Consider the following 17,437-nt stretch of genomic DNA (forward strand, 5'->3'; position numbering starts at 1 on the left):
GCCTTGTGTGAACAACGGTCATTACCAAGGGGTGAGACAGAGAGAGAGAGACCCGCCCTCATGCATGTGCGCGGACGTCGGCACAGACACGCACATCCCACTCGCCCCCCCCACCCCTCCTCCTTCTCCCCTTTCTTCTTCTTCATGCAGTGACACAAGCACGCAAGCAAAGTAGGCGTGCATCTGCGCTTGCCACGTATGCGTGATGCACGACGGTGGTGGCTATGGGACGAGCGGTATAGGGCTCTCGCATAACCCTTGCTCGCCCCGACCCCACGCTGACCTGCGCATCAGCGCAATCTACCAACGCTACCCGCGCTGCGTGTTGTGCTCTACAATCAACACCTCACCATCCTGCATCACGTACCTGTCGTTCACCGTGCGCATCTGCATCTCCGCAGACTCGAGGTTTGGCTTCCTGATGAACGTATCCCATGCCATCACCTTGGCACGCACAAAGTTCTTCTCGAAGTCGGAGTGGATCTCGCCGGCTGCCTGCCGCGCCGTTGAGCCCTGCGCCACTGTCCAGCCATGCGCCATCTTCGGCCCCACTGTGAAAAAGGATTGAAGCCTGAGCAGTGCGTACACCTGCTTCATCAGTACTTGGCCACGCGGCACGTCGATGCCATACTCTTCCAGGAACATTAGTTGCTCCTCGCGCGATGCAAGTTGTGCCGTCTGCTCCTCGATGGCGGCCGACACACGGCAGGTCCGCTCGGTCCCGAAGGCGGCCTCCACCTCACGCGAAAAGGCGTTGCCATCCTTCACGCCCCTCTCGTCCACGTTCAGCACAAACATCATGGGCTTGTTGGAGAGCAAGTCGTAGCTCTGCAGCAAGCCTTTATCCGCCGCGGTGAGCTTCGCCTTTGCAGGCATGTCTGCTGCTGCCTTGCCCTCCTCCAGCCACTGCTGAAGGCGCTTCAAGAAGCTGTATTCAACGTCCTGAGTCTTCATCGTCTTTTGTACCTTGCGCATCCGCTTCTCCACCACCTCGAGGTCCGACAGGACAAGCTCACTCAGAATGACATGAATGTCCTCCAGAGGGTGCGGGGTGTCGAAGCCCTCCTTGGAGCTCTCGAAGCAGCGCACCGTATGCAGCAGCACGGCGCAGTTTCGGATGTCAGCGAGGAACTTATTGCCGAGCCCGGCCCCCTTCGAGGCTCCAGCGATCAGCCCCGCCACGTCCGTCAAGTCTACCTCGACGTCGACAATCTTCTCTGCTTGAGTGAACTGCGCCAGCTGGCGCAGCCGCGGATCGACGACCGGCACCTTCGACGTATTCGCGTCGATCGTACAGAATGGAAAGTTACCCGTCTTTGCTATTTGACTGCACGTGAGGGCGTTGAAGAGGGTGGACTTGCCCACATTCGGTAGCCCCACTATACCGGCAGCACGGCGTCTCCAGAGCGCGACGCTACGCCGCAGCATGAGGGACGGGGGGGACGGAGGGGTGGGCCGCCGTAGTGCACCGTCTTCCACGCCGATGATGTGCAGGCCCAATCCGCTACGCAGTGGGAAAAGAGGAGATGTGCAACAGGGAGAGGGAGAGAGAATATGTACGAGTACAGTTGTGTGTGTGTGTATCCCTGTTTTGAGGCGTCCCTACGCGTTCTGCTCTTGCATCTTCCCGCGTGGCCGACGCACACGTGATGCCGTGAACCCATATGTTCTTGTTGCGTGTGCTTGTGCCTCCTCTCACGCGCCACGGCATCACCACCATGACCATCATCACAGACACGCGTCCCACGGCTCGAGGAGGACCTCTTCTGTTGCGTGTGCGTGTGCCGCACGAGAAGGATGTTGGAAGAGAGACGCGAAAGACAACGAGCAAGACAAACGGAGCGCACCTCTTTTAGAAAATCCTCTGCCCGCCGCACGAAAGCCGGCACATCTCCCAGCCAGCACGCGCGCAGGCACAAGCCACCACCCCCTAGCCACCCTCCTGTCAGTTGTCATCGCATGGACGACATGTGAGAGATATGAAGGTGGTAGAAAGGGGGTGGGAGTGGGGGATGGCGCTTGACAGTAGCAGATCAACGCGATGGCAGCTGCAGCAGCAGAGCCTGCTGCTGAGAAGGGAAGCAGGGAAAAGGATTGCCGCACCACATCACCCACGAGCACTCGCCTTCACTGAAGCCGCCGCACCTTGTACCCTTGCTCTCTGTGGCCCCCCTCTCTCACACCGGACTTTGTACTCGCTCGTCACAGGAGAGTGAAGAACTCCCTTGGCTCGTCGCCTTGCTCAACGTACAACACACGCACATCCGTAAGCACCTCTGTTGCCGCGTCAACCCTCTCCGCCACACCTGCAGCGTCGGCGCTGTCGTCAGGGAAAACGATGCTGCAGTTAGTCCATTTACCAGCCTCCAGTGACTCGACTGCCGCGGTCTGCACCGGCGGCTCGCTGGAGCGTAGCATGTGCCGCACAAACGCGCCCACAACGTCGGCTGAGCTCTCCGCTGCGTCGGCACCACGCCACAGATAAACGGTGGTGCCGATACGCTGCTGGAAGCCAAGCGCATAGCATTGGTCTTCTTCGAGGTCGTCGAGGTCCACAATGGTCACTTTTGTCACCGCCGTAAACGGGTAGGCGTAGGCAAAGCTCTCTCCTTCCGCCATCCGCACTGCCACGCGCGCCTGTTCGTCGCCGTTGCAAGCGGCAGTGGCAGCAAGCGACAGGTCCGAGATGCCGGGCAGCGGAAGAGAAACGCCAGCAGGGCCCATGTTCAGCGTGAATACTGCTGCCGTGGCTGAAGAAGCAGCGGGAGGCAAAGATACGTGTTGGGGCTGTCTTGCCACCGGTTCCGGCACAGAGGCGGCGGCAGCAGCTGGCACACTGTCAGAACAGTTGCAGTACTGCGATGCAGTGGCACTACTCGCACGCCGATCACCCTCGCTCCCCCGTCGGAGCGATCCGCCGTTGCCGGAGGACGACACACGCAGCTGTCGCGGTGTTCGAGGTGTGTGCCGCCCAGTGCGGAGCGAGGTGGACGCCGACGCGGGAGGATTCGCGGATAGAAAAGGGTTCGCCGGCAGTGTCGCGTGTCCAGTTGCGCTTGTCTGTCGGCCGCCTGAAACCCCTCTGCCGCTATTCGCACCGATGCCTTTTGTAGCTCCGTCGCGTGCGCGCCGCCGCACCCCTTCGCTGGCGTCGAGCCGATCCTCCTCAGCGGTATAGCAACTCAGCATGGCGCCAAGTCGCGCGTTTGAGAGGAGAGCATCCCATTGCGACTGCCGCGCAAAACGAATGTGCACCTGACCCGAAACGTGCAGCGACAGCAGCCGCTGCGCCACCTCCACCGACACGGCCGCAGTGGGAACAGGAAACGGGGAAGAGGAACGCGTCCCCAAAGCCGGTGATATAGCTGGCAGCAGTCGCACCTGCCGCATCGGGTTGAAGTGCACGGTCTTCCCGGAGTTGGTGACGCTTGTGCGCGCCTCGCCGTGGTAAAAGCTGAAGCGCAGCACCTGCCGGCAGGCAGCAAGGGTTCGCTCACTGTAGACCTTATTAAGGCACTGCGATCCCATGACGACGCATCCCGTCACGACATCGACGTCCTCGTCACCGCCGGGGTCAGCACAGGGACCCACATCGGCGCCCTGAGAGAGCCGTGGCCGCTGCTTGTCCTTCTGCTTGGAGCGTCGAGCGTGAGTGCTGCTGGTTTCGTCTGCAGCTCGCGCGCCAGGGGCGAAGAGAAACAGGTAGCCCAGCCGCGGGTCTAGTAACAACGTGTTGGGAAGCGCCGGCGGCGCACCGCTCATGTCAGTCGCGCGCGTCAGGACATCGTTGCGCAGCTGCTGGTGTGCTTCCTTGTTACGAGGGGAGAGGAAGCCAAGCGTCCGCTCCTCAGCAGCGCACGGTGAGGATGGTGACGGCGGCAAGGAAGAGCGGGACGCGACGGCGCTGGCGACGGTCGAGGACGTTGCGCAGTCAAAGTACGCTGTGAGCTGGTAGGAGAAGGGCATCGGTGACGTCGACGTGTACGGGGCGTAGACAAGCACACTGTTCAGTAGCGGCGCGGACAGCTGCGCCTCCCACAGGCGCAGGTTCATGAAGAAGCCGAGGTTCGGATTGCACACGTTGCGGCGTGCCCGCACGAGCTCGTAGGCGCGGTCGTAGCACAGCCCCCGCTTCCACATGACGTAGGCGATAACAAACGTACAGGAACGCGACACGCCCTGCTGACAGTGCACAAAGACTCGCCCCTGATGCCTCTCCACTGCGTCCTCGATGAAGCCGTTGACGACGGCAAAGAGGGAGAAGATCGGTTCATCGGCGGCGTCGCTCAGGCTGAGCATCAAGTACCGGAAGAGGTCTGGGTAGAAGCTATCGACGCACCAGCTGACGGTGTTCACGATATGAGTGATGCCTTTGCGGAGGAGCTGCGCACGATCCCGCGCTGCGTCCTCGCCGCCGACAAAGAGGTACGGCAAAACCTCCGTCACCTCCGACTGTGACATCTTCAGCCGCTGCGCGCGTTCCTGCTGGTTGTACACTTCATCCCACTCAGCATCGTCTTTGCAGGGAGGTGCCGATGCCATCCCGTGGCGACTCGGCGAGATGTTCTCGGCGCCGACGTTGTGGCAGCTGGCGATTTTGTCCCTGCCTTGGCCGCGCCCGTCGGTGCGATGGTGCTGTTGCCGTGGTTGAAGATGACGCTTGGCAGGGAAACTCCCCAGCTGCGCATCATCCTTTCGATTACTCGGAACGGAGGACATGTCTGCCGTCCGGACAGGGCCGATAGTGAGCTGCAACACCTTCTCTCTCTGCCCCTTCTCCTCTGCCTTGACGAGCGGCTGCAGTTTCGGCACCGCTGCCGCCTGAGGGGACAATGTGGAGGCATCTGTGATGCCCTCCTCTGCAGAGGCGCTGCGGAGTGTCGAACGTGCCTTGGCGGCGGCGGCGGCTGGCGCCGCGCGGCGGAGCGAGTCGAGCGGGAGATTGAAGACGAGGCCTTGCGCTGCAGATGTTGCAGAAGTCAACGTGGCTGGGGTGGTGGACGAGGCATCCAGCGAAATCGCGCTGTCAACGTGGCAATCGTCGCTCGGCGTGCCTAACGCGAGTGTCGGCAGCAGCAGCGGTGGCGGCTTTGATGATGCTGAGTGCATTGTCCAGGAGTGTCGAAGCGGCCCGCCTATACGGGAAGTCGTCGACCCAGTTGTGGTGGGGTGTGCTGACCCTGCAGACCCCGTGGCCGCGGCACCAGCCGGTGCCGCCCGACGCACATCGAGGGGCTGGGGTCCCTGTAGCCAGCTGGAGATGTTCAATGAGGGAATCGGCGGCATGATGCCAGAGTCAGTAGTGGCGCCGGTGGCCGCGCCGTCGCCATGAGTGTTGCGACGCGGTGGATGGAACGACAAAAGTGGATCAGAGCACCAGTTGCCCGCTCCGAACAGGGCTGCGCCCGTGCTTGACCCGCCTGCGGCCGCTCCAGATGCGCTACCGGGCACAGAGCAACACGCCGAGTTCAGCGGGTTGACCACGTCGCCCGTGTGCATCCACCGCGGCGTGCCGATGCGGACACCGTTCAGCACGCGGTAGACGGCGTTCAGGCTGTACAGCTCCGCAGGATTGGAGGACACCGCCGTGCCGGTCACGTGGTCGTTGCCGCCACCAAATGCCCCTGTGCGAGAGCCAGTGCTAACCGGCGACGTGGCGTAGGGAGTGGCAGTGCTGCTTCGCTTGTCGAAGCGCATCACGGGCACGGTGACCCAGGAGGGGCGCGTGATGGCAAGCAGCTCCCGCCGCAGTTCCCTCGATGCCTCCAGGGTGGAGATCAGATACTGCAGCGATGAGTTCGAGGTGCCGAAACCGCTGTTGGAGTCGCTCACATCCCTGGCCATCGTGTTGCCCGTTATCACCGCCGAGGCACCGCCGCCGCCGCCACTCGCGTGCGACGATGCCTCGGCGCTTCTGTGCAGATTGCCTCCAGCAGCATTCGCGTTGCTGCCGTCGTCGTGACCTCCAGAGGTGACGTCGAGAGCGGGGGGATGCATGCTGTAGGCACGGATCACGGCCTCTACCTTGGCCGCATGCAAATTGTAGAAGAGTCTTCGATCGAACTCGGCGCAGTCGAGAAAGAGCTTTTCAATGGCACGGGCCGCGAACAACCCGGCCGCCGCTGCCATGGCGTCTGCCTGCTTACCCGTGAGGAGGTGGACGCTGAAGTGGAAGCTAGTGGCGCGCGGCGTCGCCAGCGAGGACGGGGAGCGTGTGGACCCCTGCGGGAAACCTCCAGCACCGCTCCCGTTCCCTGTGGTGGACGATGGTGCCGCTGCGGCAGTAGCAGTCGTCGCACTGCGCGGGGTCGGGTGGCTACTTGTCGACCCGTTCGTCCGTGGCGTCGCGGAGGGGGAGTACCAGTAGCCGGCGCCGCTGCCGTGGCTGATGCTTGCGAGAGTCGGTCGCGTCATGTCATTTGAGAACGGTGTCGTGAGGCCACGCGGGGTAAAGAGCTGCACCATGTCTCGCGGCCACTCAGTGTTCCTGTTGGCGCTCATCGGTGCGCTGGTTGCCACTGATCGCGCAGCAGCGCCGGGAGCGGCGGCTGAAGGAGAGGAAGGCGGCGGGGTAGCTGATCGGGTGTTCGTAACTCTTAAGAACGGCGTTGTTGGTGCCGTGCCCGTCGGCGGCGTCCCCAGCATTGTTGACCGCTGGACGATAACGAGAACGTATACCTCCGCTGCCTTGACCTCGGCGCGGCGCGCGAGATCGACGGGCTGCACGGACACCTCGCGGAACAACCACGAGTGCGGCGACAGTGGCGTCTCAGCCGAGGCTGATGCGGGCAGCGCCCCTAAACGGCTGCCCGTGTGGCGCTGGGGGGAGCTGTCGTCGTTCGCGTTCGGCAAGGAGCACTCTGCTGCGGCAGCAGCAGTAGTGGCTGCTTCAGTGCTGTCCGCCACTTTATTTGGGTCGCTGTGACGAGAGCCACAACGCGCGCGCGAACTCTGCAGTGAGTCGCGAGTTGGTCCGCTGCAGCTTGTCGTCATGGAGTCGCCAAAAGATGGGATGGGCTCGCCTGCTGACTTTTTGCCCCGCCCTTGGCCGGATGTCGCCTTCGGTGCGCCACCGCTCGGCGCCGGTGCAGTGGTTGCTTGGTGGGACCCAAGGTGATGGCGGGTGCCCCTTCGATCTAGCACGCAGCGCAGCGCATGAAGCGATGTGTCGTACTCGGCGTACTGCCGCTCCATCTCCGCCCTTATCTCCTTGCGGAACAGCGCACTAGCGCCACTGCCAGCGGAGTCACCGGCATCGTTGGAGAGCGTGTCGAAGAGCGATGGGGCGCGTGCCAACGCCTCGAGATCCTCGAGGGAGAAGGGGGCAGTGCCAGTAGACACACGGTTGCCCATCTTTCGCTGCCACTTCCTCTAGAAAGGGCTGTTGCTGACCTTCGATGAGCTTCGTGCCGACGGTGCGTCGTTTCGCGCTGCGTCTCCCTCCAGCAACGTTGATAGACGCCCGTGGAAGTGTTTGCAGCACACACACACACGCAGGCAAGCAAAGAAATATTTATAGTGAGAAAAGAGCACCGCCAACAGTAGAGAGCACAAAATACGGCGAGAGACCGACGACGGTCTCCCAATCGGGCACACACCCACACAAGCCAAGAGAAAGGAAAAGGATGTGGAGGAGGGCGGCCAACCACAGCAATGAAAAGGACAACGGCGTGAGTACAGTAATCGCCGACGGAGACCGGCAGCGAGGTAAAAGAAGAGGCGGGCCAGTGAAGGGCAGAAATAAAGACCAAGGCAGAGCAGCAATACGGAGAGCACGGGGGAAGATTGGGAGGAAAGCGAGGAGAAGGGCGGGTGAGCCTCGGCCACCAAGAGATAATACAAGATGAAGCACACAGCACACCACAGACAACAGACCGCAACAAAGGGAGACCTTCGTTCTTTCGTGTTTTCTTTTGTTTTTCGTCCTTGCTCCGGCTCGCCTCTCCGCTCCCTCGCTCACCCCTTTCGCATTCACCCCCGCACACACACACAAAGCGAAACACGTGCGCGCACGGAAGAGGAGGAGGGAGGAGAGGGAGAACACACACACACACACACGCACGCACGCACGCACGCGGGTGCACACGCCTGATATCGTTTTCTTTTTCTTGCGGTCCTCCTTGTTGTTCGGGGCAGTTCGTTAAGCAGTTGCTGTCGCTGCTGTGCTGTTTAGCTTATGGTCCCCCTTATCACCCTCCCAAATGCAGGCGTACAGGCGCCGAAGGTGGGGGCAGGGACGGGGGGCGGTGTGCACTTGTGAATAGGAGTGAGGGAGGAAGAAAGGGCACGGAAACGAAAAGGTACGCACGAGCGTTTGGCCTGCGTGGGTGCATGTATATGTGGGTGTGCACAACCTGTCACAATTCGCGAGAGCTGAGGAAAGCAGCGCAGAAGAGAGAGATGGAGGGGAGTGAGTGTTGTCCGAAGAGAAAGATGCCAGAAAAGATGGGCGAAGCGGAAGGAAAGAATGGAGATGGTTGATGCGCCACGCGCGCACAAGCTTGTCTTTGTACGCGGCCACTGCGGGCTGTGCTGATCCCCCCCCCCCCAAAAAAAAAAAGAAAAAACGCCACATGAAGTATTGCACACAAGCGCGGACGCCTGCAGCTGCTTGGCCTGTGCGCATGCAATGTAAGTCGCTTCTACAGGCTGGGGATTGATGGATGAATGGATGACAGCCACCCAGCTCCCAGCCGGAGGGAGGAGAGAAGGGGGGAGGGCATCGATCGCATGCATGCATGCAAATATACGCACTATGCGGAAGAGCAGCAGACCTCATTGCGGATCCACCTCTCTGAAGATGCTGCGGTGATGCTGACCGTGTTCGTTGTTCCTCCACGTTTGCATCTTTTCATGTTGCCCGTGATCATCGAGGAAAGAAGGGGGAGTTGGTCCCGACAGGAACGTCATGTCACGGCAGCGGCACACGCACACAGCGAGAGAGCGAAGAGGCACGGCAGCCAACATGTACATAGGCATATATATATATATAAGAATCGACGGGGCCACCAAAATGAAACGGGGGAAAGGTGCCAGTGCACTGCTGCCGCCCGTGCGCGGCATGCGTGTGAGCCGCCGCTCCCAGCACACAGGCCAATGAACGAGAGCACACATACAAATGGCCGAGGAAGCGCTCATCCATCCCCCGCACGCGGAAAAGCGACCCGCTCCAGAACAGGCGTAGAACACAACAAACAAAACGAGAAGAGAGGGTCTTCTATTGTACATGAAATACACACATGAAAATGTGCGCGCGCGTCCGTGGTGCAGGAGCACCCAGGAGACCGAGGGACAGACAGAGAGAGAAGGGCACACGCACTGACAGAGAAAGGGGCGAGAAGCGCAACAAGGGAGGGGGGGCGAAGCCGTTTGGTTGATGTTATTCGATTTTCTTCTGTGTGTCTGTCGTGTATAGGGGGGGGATTGTAGACACGTGCATAGGGAGAGGCCGTCACGCACGTTCGGGGGTGGGTTTGTATGCGTAAAAATGAGCAGATGCTTGGCCCTCCTGCCCCTCCTCCTCCTCCCCCCCCCGCATGCACACGCACACACACATGCACACACTGGCACTCGGTTGCATTCCTTCACCGCAGCACCCCTGTCTTCTCTTTCGTGTGTGTTCTCCGAATAATCACGGTGCTTCGGGTGACTCACGCACAGGCTGGACGTAGTTGATCGGGAACAGTCCGGTGCGCTGGTTACACACGCCTTTAAACCAACCCTCCTCCGGCGCGCGGCTGATGCACACGATTTGTTGCCCGGCCTCAAAGGTCAGCTCATCCGGCGCGCGGGCGCGGTAGGCGAAGAGCGCCTGGAACGTCGTCCCTTCCATATGCGTCGGCGGTGGCGCAGCAGGGGCAGCAGATACGGCCGCGACGGCAGTAGCGGCGCTCGTGTGGATGACGGAGCCATCGCTCTTCACCGCGTTCGTCGTCGAATATGCTACCGGCCGCGAAGTGTGAGGCGAGGTGACCGCACCGCTTGCCATGCCCTTCGAGGACGACGATATGTTTGTACCACTGACGTTGCCAGAGCGCGTACTGTCCTGCTGAACCATAGCGTGCACGCGCTCAACGAAGCCCAGTGCCGATGACTTGACTGATGATGTGCCTGTTACGGTCGGCTTGATGTCCGCAGCATCACCAGCGCGTTGCACCGACCCGCGCGTCCTTGAGGATGTCATGTCGGCAACTTTCCGCGCATTGCACAGCCGCTGCTGGTGTCGATGTTGGTTGCGCGTCGACAGCTTCTGCGCCTCTATATCGCTCCGCAGCTTCTTGATCGCGGCCGTCTCGCGCACAACCGTCGCTGCACCGTCGCTCTCCGAGTTGATGAGGGTGCGGTAGTCTAGGATGGTGCTCCAGCGACTGAGGTTCATCTTCTCTACAATAATGCGAGGGTGCACGTACGCGATGCCAGCAAAGTCGAGCGATCTCAAGGTCGGTGTGACGGCCCGCTCTGCCCGCTCTAGCTTGTGCCGGATGCGCATCACTTCCTCCGCCACCTCGTGCCGCTGCAGCGCCAGCCGCTGGTCCGCCTCCACATACACCTTCGCGTGCGGATCGAATGTGTCGGAGAGGATCTCGCGGTGCATGTTGTTCGCCCGCATTTCCTCGTCCATGTGCTCTACCCGTCTCTCCTTGCGGTAGAGGTAGCGGCTGGCGGCGATGTAGTAGTCGGAGAAGCGTTTAAAATGGTGCTGCTGCACGACCCGCAGCATCTCCCCGAGCGCGCTCTGCTGTTTGTCATACTTGGCAGCAATGTTGTCGCAGCCGTCCAGCGCAAAGTCGTTGAGCGATGTCGCGACGTCACGCGCGGCAGCGGCATTGTCGATGGTGTCCTGCAGCTTCTGCGCATGCTCCGCGGCGGCCTGCAGGAAGCTCTCGTGCCCGCTCCGCCGCCCCGCCTCGCGCTCCTCCATCTCGAGCCGCCGCTCCACCTCCTTGTGCCGCTGCTGCGCCAGAGTCGCCAGCTCACTCGAGCACGTCTGCAGATCCTGAAAGAGGGTGAAGATGCGGTTCCACACGCCTTGCTGCTTCTCCTTGTTCTGCTGCAGGAACTCGTCGGACTCGGCGCGGTCGGCCTCATAGCGCTTGCGCTGCTGCGCGTCATCGGAGTTGTAGTTCGCCATCTGCTCCTGTATTTTGAGCATGTCCTCCTCGCAGGCTTCGATCTGGCGGTGCTTCGCCTCGATGACGGCGGTGATATCGCGGTCCACCATGCGGAACACTGCCCAGCGCCGCCGACGCTCGCTGTTGCGCGACTCGGCGTAGTAGTTAGAGATGACCGGGTACTGGTCCGTGATGAGGCGCAAAATGTGCTCATACACGTCCAGCTGGCGCTTCGAGATGTCCTCGGCGAGGCCCATCTCACCATTCGCGATGCTCGCCTCCAGCAGCTGCTCGCACTGATCGATATCCGGCGAGAGCTCCTCAATCGTGGTCTGAAACACGGTCAGGTCGCCAAAGACGCCATGCGTATTGCCCTCGTCGATGAGTTTCGTCTGCAGCGCGTTGGTGATGAAGACGAGGTCACGTGGCTCGAAGACGACAGACTTCAGCTCCGCCTCGCACTCCTCGATGAAGCGGCGCTGCTTTGGGGTGATGAAGGCGCGCGACTTGGTCTGCTGCAACGTCGACACGAGCTGAATCACCGCCGGCAGCTCTGCGTGCTGATCCCCGTCCAGCTCAATGTTGCGGCGCACAAGCCGGCGCTCCGCCATGTGCAAGTTGCAGTGCTCAATGACAGCCTTGCTGTTCCAGAAGGCGCCTTTCGGCGCCGTCACGTGCTGCTGCAGCTCCGATAACTGCTGCTCGCATCGCTCGTACCGGAAGTCCAGCTGCGAGATGCTCTGATCGAGCCATGACTGGAACGTGCGGAGGAACTGGTCACCGCTCACGATAGCCTGCAGCTTCGACTCTTCCTCGAGGTAGAAACGCTTGTTGCGCTCGAAGAGTGATACGGTGGCGGTCATGTTCTCCTCTCAGCAGGGCGTAAACGGACTCAAATGCGCGTCTGCCTGTCTGTCTGTGTTAGCGAGAGTGAGTGTGTGTGTGTGTGTGTGTGTGTGTGTGTGCTGTCGTTGATGCGTGGATCTGCCGTGATGGTGCCCTGGAGAAAGCAGCGACGCACCCAGTTACTGTCACGTCTGTCGGAGAGTTGGCCCGGGCGTGTCCTGTGTCTACGTGTATCTGCGTTGCAAATGGGGCGGCTGAGGCGAGTCTTCGATAGTTTGTGCGGAAGCGGCCTTGTCCTTGGTGCAGCTTAGCTGCCTCGCGTATTTGTGAGGAGAGGAGGTGTCGGTAGAAAACGGAGGGATGGGAGGGGGTAAAGATTTTAGCACCATCGGAGAGCCGCAAAGACGTGCAGGGCGGCCCAAAGAACACTGCTGTGCATGACATCCATAGTGGAGCATGCCTCGCTTTTCTTTTGTAGGTGCACGCGTGCACAACCGAGCGCGGAGCAGCGAAGGGATGAGTGCCGGGACCAAGCACGGGGAGCGCCAGAAGAGAGAGACGAGAAACGGGCCGGACTGCCGCGTCATCCGCCTGTCAGTTGCGCCACTCACGTGTCCCTTTTTCAATGGCTTTCGAGCCGCCTTGATTAGCGCATCAATGCAGCTCTGCACCTCGAACTGCCGTTGGTGTCCCCCGAAATGCTCGAGGCTGAAGAGTAGAGAGCGGCTCTCCGCTCCTCCAAGTGCCGCCACGCCACCCTCCTCTCCAAGCGTCGCGCTCACATCGCTGCAGAGAGCTCGCGGATGTAATGGTAGTGGTCCATGTACACGCATGCACATCCCGAGCACATGTGCGTGTGTATTGCGGTGCGCATATAGGGAAACACACCAAGAACAAACTGCACAAAAGAGGAGCGCTGTCGTACGCTCCACGTGTACGACAACCTTCACTCCGCTGAGTAACAGGTAAGCGTGCGTGCGCGCAGACATTCACATGCGCGTGCGTCCTTGGACGCGTGCTGAGCTCCATCTGTCTCTTGATGTTGTCTCATTTATACATGCATGCGCAGGCACTCAAGGGAGGGAAAATGCCCTCCCCCCCCCGAAAAGAAAAGTGCCGTGAACGTGCCTGTGATGCCTGCGTGTACGATCCTCATAAGCCGCGTCTCCACCGACGACACGCACACACACCGAAAGAGCGCAAACGGGGAAGCATCACATACCCGAGGCCCAGCCGTGATTCAGATGCGCCTCCAGCTGTGTGCGCCACTCCGTGTAGCCGTCGCTGTTAGCCAACTCGACCCTTTCGTCTGTCATCTTGTCACCGTTCGTGTCACTGCTACTGCCGCTGCTCGCGAGTCTGCGATGTCCGCCGCGTGCTTCCTCCAGCTGCCTCGTGGGTGAGGACGACGACGACGTACCAAAGCGGTCAGCGAAACTCGCCCTCTCGAAGAATTCCCAGTCATTAGACGAGTACACCGGGCCGTCATCGAACTGCGCTGCCACGGTGCCGTCGCGATGATGCGTGGCAGCGAGATTTGTGAAAGCCTGATGAGATGGGAAAGACAATACAGCAGGCGACGACGTGTGAACGAGCTCCGCCACCGCGATAGGTGCAGCAGCAGCAGCCCCTGTGGCAGGTGGCGCACGGTTGCTGCCGCCGCTGTCACCGACCCGTGGCATCTGGGGTGGCGAGGGCGAGGGCGCCAACGACGGCAGCGACTCAGGATGCGAGGGCAGCGCCTCGCTTTTTGAGCCGGAGCTCTGTCGTGGAATCGAAGAGCAACTCGGTGTCAGAGGTGGTCGAGAGGCTGAAGCAAACGGTGATGATGCCCTCGCAGGCACCGCACACTTCAGATGCGCAACATCGCTGGAGCTGTGACTGCGTGTCACCTCGGCGACCGTGACCTCGTAGTCAGCGTTCTGAAGCGCGGCAGCAATCTGCGGCGTTGCCTTGAAAATAGTGCCCAGCGATGTGTCAACAAGTCCCTGACCCAACGCGGCCGTCCCTCGAGTCGACGGGTCTCGACTGCGCAGAAGCTCCAGCAGGCTGTGAGCGGCAGACGTCGGTGCAACCTGAGGAGCGGCAGCAGCAGCAGCAGCACCATCGAGGGGAGTACTCTCGCGCGTCACTGACGCTGTCTCCATGGCGGCGTCAATTGTCGTAGCATGGCCAAGCAATGAGAAAAGCGGAGATGGCGAGGTAGCATGGGGAAATGCGCCGCCTTCGAGCACTGTAACAGCCCGCGCGGCTGTTCCACGGTCTGGAAGCGATGACGTCGACTCACGACGCACCCTTTCAGAAGCACGAACAGCAGCTGGCGGCGCCCGGCTATACGGCGTGCGCATCTCAAACGCCTCTGTGCCGCCGCGGGGTGACCTCTGGACTGCGTCCCCCCTGTCTTTGCCCTCCCACGCCGCGCTCGCCTCGTATCGAGTGTGCATACCGGTGCCGACATCGTCCACATTGCCATCCCATGAGGGCTGATCCCATGGCGCCTCCCCAACCTCGTGCACAGGGGCAAGCGATTCCGATTGGAAACCATCAAGCTCATGTAAGTCCCCCGGTCCCTTGGCGACTGCTGCGTGCGACCGGCCATCCATCTTCCGCACGGCGGCATCGTCCTCGCCGTGTCGGCTGTCACTGCCGCTGACGCCGTAGACGAGGTTCAGTGAGCGCCCAAGGGAGCCTCGTATGAGCTCACTCACGGCAGACAGCGATGCGGGACTCCATGGAAAAGATGACGCTACATCCACCATTGCCTCTGCTGCTGACGTGGCCAGTGCGCCCGGCGACATTGATGGAGTGTCATCCGGCACCGCCCTCTCCCTCTGAGTCGACGCACCGGTGCCACAGGCGGTCCCTCTGCCGAGGACATCCACCACCCGCTCAGACCCCTTCACATACGCCAGAAGCAGCTCAACACTGCGCCGCAGGTGCCGCAGTTGCCGTTTAAAATGAGCCTCACGCTTTGCAGAGGCCTGGGCGTTGGCCTCAAGGGCGCGTGCATGGCGCTCCCAGGCGGCACCGTCCGCCAAGGCCTGCAGGAACAGTGCTTGGTACAACTCAACAGTGTTTCGTTTACCATCAGCAACATCGGTCACGGTGCAGCCTGATCGATGCGCCTCCGCCTCCAGCTTGCGCAGGAGTTGCTGCAGTCGTGAGGCGGGCCGACTCGATGACAGCGGCCGCGAGGACGATGCGTCAAAGTGCATGATGTCGACTGTCGGTGCGGCCAACCTTGTGGGTGGGTCAAGCAACGGTGAGGATGACGGTGACAGCTGCGAGCCGCAGCGGTGACGAGCGAGCTCTGCCTCGGGTATTCGATCCTCTACCGCCGCGCGATCGGTTGGCCACCGCCGCGACCTCAGCGGCAGCGCCTGCGCTCCAGGAGGCCCCTGCTGTTGCTGCTGCTGCTGCGCTGACGTGTCTGCCGCACTGTGTCGACAGTAAGCCTGGGAGCAAGGTCTATGCTTGACGCGGCGCGCATGGGCAGCGTCGGTGGCTGGAGTTGGCGGTGCCAACACGGACAACGTTGCCTCACACTTCATGGGGGAGTCATCGGTGCTGTGATGGGTAACAGGGTCATGGGAATGATGGTGCTGGTGCGGATGCGATGACAACGAGCCGCCAGGCGCTGCGTCTAATGACGGCTGTGCGTAAGACGGGTAAGGTGTGCGTGCGGGAGAGTGGCGGGCGTGGCAGTGCACTGGCCGCCGCCGGTGTGGCGACAAGATGAAGCGCCTGGTGAACGCTACCTCCGATGGAGCCGCCTTCAGACAACCGGGCATGCTCGCCCGCTGTACGATGCACCCCGTCACTCTATAGATGTGTTTCAGTGCGTGCAACTGGGCGTCGCTGCAGAACAGCCAAAGAGCATGCGCTCAACAAGCGGCTGCCAGGACGCGGATGGAGGCAAGGCGTGCAAGCACAGTGACATAGACGCAGGTGTCGGTGATACACACACATATATATATATATATGTACATAAATATATAAAGTCCGTTGAAGGCGCACGGAAAAAAAAAGACGAAGAGAGCCAGCAGGAGAAGCGAAGTACAGTCCAGTAAGAGAAAGGGGAGGGTGCGACAACGCGCAGGTGTCTCTGTGTCCTCTTCTCCGCCAACGATTTTCTCACTTCTCAGCCGCTTGGCATCACCGCGCTGAGGCCGGTCGCCGCTTGGCGATGGCCTGTACATCCTTCGGTGCTACAAGCAAACGGGTGTTTCTGTGTGTATGTGCGCGCGCGTGAATACGCCCACTCGCGCGTGCCCTCCTGTCCTGCGTCCTCCTGGAGAGAGACGGAAAGGACAGGAGAGAGGGAGAGTCACGGGAAAACAAAAACGGCAGTGTGGGTGGCGGATACACGAATCGCCCCCCACCCTCCCCCAACCTCGCACGCCGCCGTGTGTCCTCTTGCCCTCTGCCCCCTCCTCTCCTGCTTCCCCTCCTCGCTTTTCATTTCCTTGTACGGAAACACCACCATCAACACGACAGGCAACCGCCAAGACCACCAGCCTCATTGCCTTATGCAAGGGCCATGGCCTGCGTGACGCATATCTTGCATCCTTGCATTTTGTTGTTGTTTTTCGTTTTTTTCTTTTACTGTGTGGGAGAGCGAATGGCAGGAGAGTCAGGAGGAGGAGAGGTCACCCCCGTGTTAACGCTTCGACATGTTTCATCTCGAAAAGGGATAGAACGAAAAAAAAAACGGTTCAGATATATTCGCTGCACGATCCCTCACACACACACAGACAGACAGACACACACACACACACTTTGGCACACCCGCCCGCCCGCACGCCGAAAGAGGGAGAGACGCGCACATCCGCGCATGCGTCGGTGCACCCTGAGAGAGAAGGAGAGAGGGACAGAGGTGTTTGGCCCTGTCACGTCGGTTGGCTCTCGCTCTCTATGAAACAAAGATATATATATATATGATGCTGTTGCGCACACGTTTGTCACAGTAGTCCGTCGTGGTAATAATAAAAGGAAAAGGAGAGAAGGGGGGCGGGGGTGGTACTGTCGCGGGAGGTGGCAATGGAGCGGGGCGGGCGACTGGGTAAGCGGTGGGTGGCGCTTGGGGACCCTTGTGTCTGTTGGGGAAGTGGAAGAGGATTTGGGAGCTACAATAAGGTGGAGGAAAGATGAAAGAGTGCGACGGTGGCACTGACAGTGATGGCGGGTCGATCCCGCTGCGGTTATCACCGTCAAACACATACGCGTGCAGGCAGCGGTAGAGGGCGCGCATGTATGAACACGCGTATCGAGTGACAACAACGAATACACACCTGGAAAGGGGGAGAGGGGAGAGGGGAGATCAGCAAGCGGCAGACGGGCACACATCAAGAAACCCAGAATAGAGAGAAAAAAACAACAAAGGAGGGGCGCACGCACACACACACACACAAACACACACACACACGCAGCGAGGGGGAGGGGAGGATGCTGCACGTACACATAAAAGAGCGCCACAAGGG

At 60.7% G+C, this 17,437-nt stretch overlaps 4 protein-coding genes across 4 annotated transcripts; all 4 read right to left on the bottom strand.

Moving 5' to 3' along the window:
• Window positions 1–309: 309 nt before the first annotated feature.
• Window positions 310–1,428, bottom strand: LMXM_27_1830 (putative GTP binding protein; the record flags this gene model as incomplete). Its single annotated transcript, XM_003876708.1, has 1 exon — window positions 310–1,428. One exon carries the CDS (start codon window positions 1,426–1,428, stop codon window positions 310–312), a length of 1,119 nt encoding a protein of 372 aa, XP_003876757.1.
• A 774-nt stretch (window positions 1,429–2,202) lies between these two features.
• Window positions 2,203–7,353, bottom strand: LMXM_27_1840 (conserved hypothetical protein; the record flags this gene model as incomplete). Its single annotated transcript, XM_003876709.1, has 1 exon — window positions 2,203–7,353. The coding sequence occupies one exon, from the start codon at window positions 7,351–7,353 to the stop codon at window positions 2,203–2,205; it is 5,151 nt and encodes a 1,716-aa protein (XP_003876758.1).
• A 2,278-nt stretch (window positions 7,354–9,631) lies between these two features.
• Window positions 9,632–11,974, bottom strand: LMXM_27_1850 (paraflagellar rod protein-like protein; the record flags this gene model as incomplete). Its single annotated transcript, XM_003876710.1, has 1 exon — window positions 9,632–11,974. One exon carries the CDS (start codon window positions 11,972–11,974, stop codon window positions 9,632–9,634), a length of 2,343 nt encoding a protein of 780 aa, XP_003876759.1.
• Window positions 11,975–13,171: 1,197 nt separating this feature from the next.
• Window positions 13,172–15,748, bottom strand: LMXM_27_1860 (hypothetical protein, unknown function; the record flags this gene model as incomplete). Its single annotated transcript, XM_003876711.1, has 1 exon — window positions 13,172–15,748. The coding sequence occupies one exon, from the start codon at window positions 15,746–15,748 to the stop codon at window positions 13,172–13,174; it is 2,577 nt and encodes an 858-aa protein (XP_003876760.1).
• Window positions 15,749–17,437: the final 1,689 nt, after the last annotated feature.

This window comes from Leishmania mexicana, chromosome 27, assembly GCF_000234665.1.
Source record: "Leishmania mexicana MHOM/GT/2001/U1103 complete genome, chromosome 27".
NCBI lineage: Eukaryota > Euglenozoa > Kinetoplastea > Trypanosomatida > Trypanosomatidae > Leishmania > Leishmania mexicana.